Below are 9,071 nucleotides of genomic sequence, written 5' to 3'. Positions count from 1 at the left end.
CTATTCCCTCCCTCTTCCTCCCCAACTGAGACAGCAAGGAAAAAAATCAGGCTTTTTCTCTCCACTACAACAACACAAGGTTCAGTCCATCTACAAAAAGACTGGTGCAGAAGTGATTTCAGCTAGAATACAATAAATATATCTCTACATACAAGTACACAAAACAAGTGAGGTCACCACATCCTCTTCATGAGCTACCAGGAGATTTCTTTTTTCTCCTTTGTTGTTTTCCTTTTTTTTTTTTTTTTTAACACTGCTCAACATGGCAATTTCTTTTGAATTACTTGATTTGAGTTGGAACATCAGATTTAACTTCTGCTGGAAGCATGGATATTTGAAGAAAATGGGAATGAACCTCTGCCTGTTGACAGCCTGTGAAGAGACTATTACATATATTCATGACAGTGGAGAGCCACTCAAAAAAAAAAAAGTTGGAAAATCAGAGCAATATAAAGGATAAAACTAAGAAGAAATAATATATATGGGTCCAGCCATATCTATATTTCAACTGTAAGATACAGATAAATAGCATGGATGGTCAGAAAAGAGACTTTGTATAAACCAATCACATGTACAAGAAAGCATACTCTGTATTTTAAAATTCCTTACTCCAGATTCTATTCTGGCTTACTTTTACTTCAGACAAAAATCTGTCTTTAAGGAGAGAGAACTCATTCTTTATTCTGCTCCGAATCTGATTGCTGCCCTAAACTGGATTTTTCTATCATTAGAAATTGCACAGCCAGCAGGAAGAAAACAGTTTGCTTCAATATACTAAAGCTAAAACAGCTTCCAAAGCCTGGTAGGCATTAAGCCATTGCTCAAGTTTAAATGAAGAGAAAATCTATATGGGTATAGAATTTTAACTAATATTGACAACATAGTTTATTTCTTTGACTTACTTTGGTGAGAACATATTAGAAGATAGTTAAAATATTCTCTTTTAACTATTCTCATCTAGAAAACATAGCACCTGAGAACAGCAAGTCCTTATAGGCATTTTCAGCACCTGAAGAATATTTCTAAGCTTATCTTCTGCATTTTAGAAATCTTTGATTACCTCCATTCCCAATATTATAAAGGTTGATAACTTGTGTTAATTAAAAAAATTAAAAGACTTTAACTTGGTTTGGTGAAACATTATTTAACAAACAAAAAAAAAGTTTAAAAACTCACCCATACAAGTCACAGAAGAAGTTAAGTCATCCTAATATAAAAGTAGGGCTGCAAAAAACACTCCTAAACTATCATTTTCAAGCTCCAAAGTAAAGCTATGAAACCTGACTTTTTTGCAGTGGCACTGTATTTTGATGTTTCTCCGTTTAGAAACAGGACAACATAGTGCTAACTGGTTCTGACCCTGCAGCAATAAAGAACACCTGACATCGGAACTATTTCCACAAATTTCTAAAAGTATTTATAATCTAGCCTAAATAATTCTGCACAAATATTCTGGAAAATAAAACTGACTTTGTTTTTAACCACAAGAGGATTCCAGTATAGGATATGGAGGAAGGAAAAACTGGTGTGGGAAATTAAAATCAATTTGATGATTTGGAGAGCTATGCAGGAGTATTTTTACTCTTACCAATCAAAAAAAGAAAAAAACCAACCAACCAACAATATCGTTGTCATTAGTATACTGACATTTACATTTTGGCTGGACCCTGCAAAATGCCCTTTTTCCAGAATCATGTAAAAGAATTCCCCTTTCTGTCTTCATCCCCATCCCTCAAAAGTTAAATATTTCATTTTATATTACAGAAAAATACAAATTTTAAATCAAAATTATTTACAATAATTCAGAATTGGCATTTGCTATCAGTTCTGTTTGAAGCCTGACACAAATGTCATTCTGATACCAGTAAGCTACTAAATGCTTATATATATGGACCAGTTAAGACTTTTAATTTGCTGTCTCACCCAGCTTTGAAAGCAACACATATTCTTCTGCTTTCATGACTCCTCAGTAAAACATGTTTAGCATACAATAGCAACACTTTAATGCTTCTTCCATGCTACATTAAGTGAAATGCCAAATCTTTAAACTGCAGTGTGTATCTTATGAGTTATTTGAGAGCAACTGTTCTGAAGAAACATTTATCTTAACTGATGTCCCCGTTCCTCCAAAAGATATATTGGGTCTTCCTCCTTTGTACCAACTCTTAAATAACTAGTACAAATACAGTTTCAGGGAGTTTTTTTTAAAGAAGAAAATCATCACACACAGATCATCAGGAGGAAAATATGTACTCAGATTTGGAGGAAAGAGGTGCACTTTAAAACAAGTTAGCTACTGGACCAATGTAAGAAAATTCTTCTGTCTTTAGGAGTCTCTTCTAGTCCATTAAATAAATAAATCTGATATGAAAAAGGACAGGTCAAAAAATAATCAAGCTGGCAGAAAATATGCAACTTGCAAGTCAACAGAAGCTCAGCCAATAGCCTACAAAAAGCAGGAAAAAAATAAGATTCCTTATGCCTTAATTTAAAAAATAATTAATAATAATGCATCTCACCCCTATTTAAGACTAAAACCTGAATATCAAATTTAGGAGTCCAGACTAATCACAATTAATGTGGCTCTCCACTGCACCAAACACACGTTCTCAAAACAATTTAAAACTTTCACATTATTACATCTAAATTAATAACCCCCCACAGAAAGTCTTCCAAATAAATAGTTTCTTAAATGAATTTTAAAGTTGTGAAAAATCTATCAGAAATAAATTATTGATAAACCACCTTCATCATCTTCCCCTCATTAATTTAGGTCAGAAACTACCAGCAACAAATGATATTCAAGCCCTGATGAGAGACTATTTCTCACAGTCTGTGTCTCTCTGAAGATTTCCCCGTTCCCGTATGGTTATTGCTGAGCAGGTGTGGCACAGTGAAAATGCAGCATTGGGTTCGGTTTTTTTGTGTGTTTTTTTTTTCTTTTTTTTTTTCTTTTTCTTTCTTTTGTTCATCAGGCAGAGTTTTCTATGGTACATGCAAGTCTGCTTCAAGCAGAGGAATAACAGCAGCTCCAGGCTCTGTTGCCCTCAATACTGGTCTGTGTAGGAAAGACAGCAGTAGTAGAAGTAGCAGCTACATTAAACAAAGAAGCGTGCATGGCCATTCCGGTTCAGCTTCAGGATCTTCCCAAGGCGCTGTTTAGCAGTTGCCATTCCTTTCTTTGGACGTTTGCCTGAAAAACCGAAGCAGGGACTTCAGTCAGGAATTTCAGGATGAAATTTAATCATTGTAGAACAATCTTGAAACCCAGCTTTCAAGCTGAAGCAAGCAAAATTTTCACCAGAATCAGTTTAAAAAACAAACAGGGAACCAGAATAGTGAAAAAGAACACCCCCAGGAACTGTTTTCCCTAAACTCTGACTAGAATTATCATAAAATAAATTAGTATATTATTTAAAAATATTTCGAGTCTATGAAGCATGATGGGTGTAGTAGGGGAGAACTTAAACTGAGCTTCCTGAATTTTACTCAAGTTATTCCCTTGAATAAATTACAGAACATAAACCAGAAACTAAACCTACATAGTAAGCTCATCAGACTATTTATAAAGTATTAAGAGTTTCTAAACCTTCATTTCAATAAGCAAATCTGATTCAAGCCAGTTTGATCTCTCTTAATTCCACCTCCCCATATTCTGTGCCAAAATTTGAGTGTCCACAGCATGCTCACTTTGTATTTTTCCTCAAGGTCTATTTCTGTCTTTTACCCAGTTTCTGCATTTAGTCTTTTGCTTCCCTCCCCCGGCCCACTTTGGCAAGGGGATGGAGAGAAGCATCACCTTTTGTTGCCTGGTTGCTGATAGGGGGTGGATTTGATGCTGGCCTCTTCATTGGGTGCAGTGGTACAGACAAGGACGTTTCACCATAGGGCCTGTCAGGGCTAAGGCTGCCATCACTCAGCTGACATTCTGCTTGCATCAGGCTGGAGTCTCGTGCGCATTTGCCATGCTGAAAACTCAAGCTGTTGCTGTAGACTATGCTTCTGTTTTCCTGAACCTTAAGACTGGCTTCTGAGGCACCCTCGTTCTTGATATATTTTTGAGTTTTATTTGCATCCTAGTATGGAAATGAGAAGAAAAGATGTACAAGTTAGTAGCTTCTGGCTACAGGTTCACTCCAGTTTTTCCAATTGTCCTGTTTTGTCTTTGAAGTAGGTATTTCAGTTCCACCAGTATCTGGCCATTTTATGAGTCCACCATTTCTTTTAGAATAGATAACTTCTTAAAGATAACAGTTTTTGTACAACCTTTTCCATATACACCTAAGGGCAATGCTACAGTTTAAGTACACACACTTATGTACTCAATTCCTCTACTTTCTGCACTTTTTCCTCTACAGTTTGCAGTGACAAAAACAAATGTAATTGTTCTTGATTAAACCAGCCACTATAACAAGCCATACCATAATCACTGACTACTTTAATAGGCAATTTGTTTTCAATATTCAGCTGATGAAAGAATAAATGCTAAGTTGGGAATTACAAACCGTAAAGGAGTACCAAGGAGTACCACGTAGTCAAATATTCTTAAAAAGCAAACACCACAAAGCATGCAGTTAAAAACACTTCTATTTAATGGCTGTAATTTTGCAACTTTAGTTATTCTAGTTAATTAATTTTTCCAATACTTCTAGTACAGAGAAGTTCAGAAATACTAAAAAAGTTCATGGTGTATAAAAGCTCAGAGCGTAAGGCACACAATCTTTCATTCTTTGCTGGATTCCATTTGGAAATCAGAAAACAAAAATATTCCTACCTGTTAGCTGTTGAAAACTATCAGTTTAGCAGTACTAATTTCCTAAACAAGTATCTTTACTATACATACTATTAACATGTTCCACTTGTTCTGATGTTCTGGCTGGGGATAACAATGAATAAACAACAAAGTGCTCCCCCAGTTAGAATGAATATAAATTCACACATTTTCAATGCAGTATTTTTTATTTTTCAAGATATTGCCCTGAGCATCTTAATATTGGGCACTATGACAGAAAAGAATTTGAAAGGAAAAACCCAAAACATCAACAGTGAAAAAACGCATGACAAAAATAACTCAGTTACCAAAACTAGAAGCATCTGTCAGATACACAGTGTTTAAAAGACCAGTCCACCTTGCCTTCTGTACTTAAAATTTCATGATCTCTTCTCCTATAAAAATGCATTGACTATGTTCTAAGTATTGCTTTACCTGAGGGGTAATCCTTGAAGCTTCATTCAGGTGTCTAGTCCACGCTGAAGTTCCCACATCTCCTTCCTCCTCCTTCACAGACCTACCTAAAGAGAAGTTCAACAAGTTTAAATGTTAATACTTTCAATCTAGTCACAACTTTCTGATTCTTCTAAGTATGCCACACAACTTTTAGATGGAACTATTTAGAAGGGGTATTCTGATGACAAGTTAAGTTTGCTCCAGTTTTCAGAAGTAATAATTACTTTTTATAGAAAAAAACAACAAAGCAAAACCACAGAATATACCTTTTTAAATGTCCATCTGATTTATTTAAAAGCTACTAATCTAATAACTACAAATCTTAAAATGTAGCTTTAAGTGACTATTCTGAGCACTGTGCCAAAAGCAGGGAGCAGCAGTTCCTTAGTTCAGATACCTACCACATTCTATGGTTTTGTGGCTCTGAGATGGCTGTCTGTCTTTATGTCGACTCCTGGAGTAGCTTTTGTGTTCCTGAAGAGAGGTTCTTTTATTTGTGCAGTCTGTGCTTTGAGTATGACCTGGTAAACATGTAGTATAGTGCAATCCTGCCATAGAAAGCATGCCCTGAATAGCTTCTTCTTCTGTACTTGTCGAGGTAGGACATTCCCTAAGAAAATCAAAAGAGCAGCAAGCAGCTCAAAACAGAAGCCTTCAAAGGACTGACTTTTACATTGCTAAAAAGTAAAATCATAAACACATGCCAGAAGATCTAACAGTCCATAAAAAATGCTCACAATGTGCTTACTTTTTACTGGGAGTTTCATTTCTGGATGGCTTCTGGGTACTTTGACAAAGGTTTCTTGTGACCTTAGATTCTTCTTTGAAATTTGATGTTATTTCCTGCTTCTCTTCATCACCTGAGCTTTCTGACTCCTCTGTGGAGGAATCCTTCTGCTGAAACAAGAGGAAACAGTATGCAGAATGGTCACCAAATCTCCTAAGTGGAGACTACTGATGCCTTAGATTTTAGCTTTTATATTTTTCAGATTCTGTACTGCTTTAGTGTGCAGTTCTAAGCTTCATATTAAGGGACAGTAAGCTCTCTTCAGAAAATAGGTAGATGAAACAATTCATTTACTAGCCTGGGACCACAAACAAATGATCCAAATTCCATGTCCAAGAGCATAAACAATATCGACTGAAGAGAGAAAAACAAGGAGGATGGGACTTCGTAACCTAAAGCTGTAATTGGACAATTAACTCCAATATGCAAATGGAGCAGAGCTTATAAAAGTGTGAGACCTTGTGACCATTGACCATTTTTTGTGATCATTTTTGGGTTCACCTTGGGTGTAAGCCCTGGCTGGGCTCTTGGACTGCCCAGGGTATATCCATTGAGGCCTTCTAATAAATACCTACTTTATTCCTTTAGCTCTGTCTAGCCACTGTTCTAGGTCAGCCTTCACAAGGCATCACTACCTTAATTTATGCTAAGTGAAGAATTTAAAATCTTCAAGGTCCAACTTTTTTTATACTTACAGTATCCAGAATGCAGTTAATCTGAATTAGCAGCTGAGATGCTATACATTCAGATTTTGTAATGTGTACTGGTAACTACACATTCCACAATACAGAAAGCATCTCCAAAATCAATTTTTTACAAAGCACCACACATATTACACCATACACAAATCACTGCATTCTCTTTAATAAGAGTATTAATTATTCTTATCTTCAATATTCAAAGTACAGGGTAAAAATACAGAAGTATGGTTCCAAGCAGCAGACAGCACTGATGCCTATTATATATGGCAGGACACATTCTGCCCCATAAAACTGCTTCTGGTTCCTGCTCTCACAAAATATAACTTTCAACAACACTATCTCTGATGAATGACAGATGCTCTCAGGTAAATCCAGAAGACAGCAGGAACAGAGACACAACAGCTGTTGCCTCTCTTACAGAGGCACAGACTCATTTCATGAGTGAAAGAGCTTTTCAGCTCCTGCTGAGATTACAGCTTGTATGGGCAGGAGCTTCTCAAAGGTGGAGCAGCCATATGTGACTCAATATGCCTTCACAGGAAGCAAGGGCTACAGTACATATGTTCTATCTTGGTAATTCAGACTAATCTAATTTCAACAAGTACAGAGAACACCACAATTTTTTTTTCAAGACAAGGAATATATGTGACACTCAAAAGAGGTTTTGAAAACAGAAGATCAGAACATGGAGGAGTCATAATCCTTAAAGACTGACACCATTATCCCCATCATCAAAAACAGAACTGGAATGAATGAAGTGCATTATATCACCAAGATGTATTTTTATACAACAGTTTCATTCACATGAGCAGCTTCCTAAAATTAAAAAGCAGGAGAAGATGGAAAAAAACTAAGAGAGTAAGTACAGCATAAATATAAAACATTCACTCATTTACAAAGTCATAAAAAACTGGCTATATTCTCCTGTGAAGAAGAAATATATCACTTCTGATAACCTGAGACTGATTCTGTGTCTTAGAAAAGGAAACCTGAGCCAAAGTTGCTGGCAATGCACTTTAGGAAACCAGAAGAAACCACACCATGAAGGTTCCTATCACTTACTCCAACATTTAGATTAGGTAATGATGAAAGACAGCAAGTACCAAAAAAAATCTTGACCACCATGGAAAAGTAGGAATTTAAAGACTTCTTGTAAAGTCATGTAATAGGTTGACAACTGAAAGAAAGACCAAGGCATTAGCTTTCCAGAAGCATGAAACAAAAATGTCAGGTAATAACTTCACCTTACTGCTAACCAGCAAAAATTTAAATTACTAAGTACAAGCCCAATTCGCAAATGAAAAAATAATTAAAGTATTTATAGACACACACACATCTCTAAATTCTAGAAGTTGTATTAAAAAATATGTTTGTAAATATCTAGAAATACGTGTGCATTCATACTTCATTTAACTCTCAAGAAATCACCACAATCTAGACCCTCAAATGGAGGATTCCCATCTCTTTCCAATAGTCTAAAATCTCTGAATAAGATTTAGCCACTCAGTTGTTTCTAAAACTAAATACCTGTAAGATTGTTTCCTATTAACATGCTCTAAAAGGAACTGTGTGGTAGCTACTCATAATTCAAATGATGAAACTTAGACTTGTTATGAAAGAAATAAATAAAGCAACTAGGATCTGATTTTGCTTGTTCCAGAGCAGGCCTTGTCCTCTGCCAACCCCACCTCAATGACAAAGAAGGTAAAATTTTGCAAGATAGCATATCTTACCTTTTTTCTCATCACTAGAATAAATGAAGAATGAAGTAGCACACTGTTTGAGATATTAATCTAAACAGAAATTATATACTTTGTTATTGCTGCTTCAACACAGACTTTGACCAGATAAATCTCAAGTACATGAGCAAAATTATATTTAATTGCTTCATTAATTTCTGAGATTTTTTTAATATGTACCTGTGTAGTGCAATCAGGCTCAGATTCTTCTGAATCAGAAATATCAGAGTACTCTGAGGATCCATTCCTGAGTTCTGATTTCACACTTTCAAAGAACACTGCAGAGAGGAGAATTAAAATATAAGACACAACATTAACTATGTTAATATTTAGCAATCATTTTTGAAGCAAAACCCAAGAAACACATATTTTGTTTTTAACACTCGGTAAACAAAGGCAAATGCACACACTGATCTGGTTCACAAGTTTGCTTAGGACAATGATGAGTTTTCTACTGTTGACCAATAGACTTCTCAAGCAATTGAGTAGATGAAGACAGGAAGAGAAATCAGGTGCAGCAGGAGTTTATATTCTTCCTTCCCAGAGGGCACCCACTTCAGAGATGGCACTTGGGCATTTTCTGGTTTTTTGTACAGGCTGGAGTCAGAGCAGTTCTC

At 35.8% G+C, this 9,071-nt stretch overlaps 1 protein-coding gene across 2 annotated transcripts in view; it reads right to left on the bottom strand.

Moving 5' to 3' along the window:
- Nucleotides 1–480: 480 nt before the first annotated feature.
- The window catches only part of KDM7A (lysine demethylase 7A), a 60,206-nt gene continuing 51,615 nt past the window's right edge, over nucleotides 481–9,071 (bottom strand). Inside the window, exons 15-20 of one of the 2 annotated variants that reach the window (XM_030263332.4) lie at nucleotides 8,635–8,732; nucleotides 5,976–6,124; nucleotides 5,629–5,837; nucleotides 5,207–5,292; nucleotides 3,800–4,076; nucleotides 481–3,193 (exon numbers count right to left, since the gene is read on the bottom strand). In XM_030263332.4, coding sequence (XP_030119192.3) covers nucleotides 3,099–3,193; nucleotides 3,800–4,076; nucleotides 5,207–5,292; nucleotides 5,629–5,837; nucleotides 5,976–6,124; nucleotides 8,635–8,732 — 914 coding nt within the window. In that variant the 3' untranslated portion in view covers nucleotides 481–3,098. The remainder of the gene's footprint in view (nucleotides 3,194–3,799; nucleotides 4,077–5,206; nucleotides 5,293–5,628; nucleotides 5,838–5,975; nucleotides 6,125–8,634; nucleotides 8,733–9,071) is intronic. The other variant, XM_030263333.4, reaches the window with a different exon arrangement.

The sequence above is a fragment of the Taeniopygia guttata genome, chromosome 1A (genome assembly GCF_048771995.1).
Source record: "Taeniopygia guttata chromosome 1A, bTaeGut7.mat, whole genome shotgun sequence".
NCBI classification, from domain to species: Eukaryota; Metazoa; Chordata; class Aves; order Passeriformes; family Estrildidae; genus Taeniopygia; species Taeniopygia guttata.
This window is presented reverse-complemented; position numbering and strand designations above follow the sequence as displayed.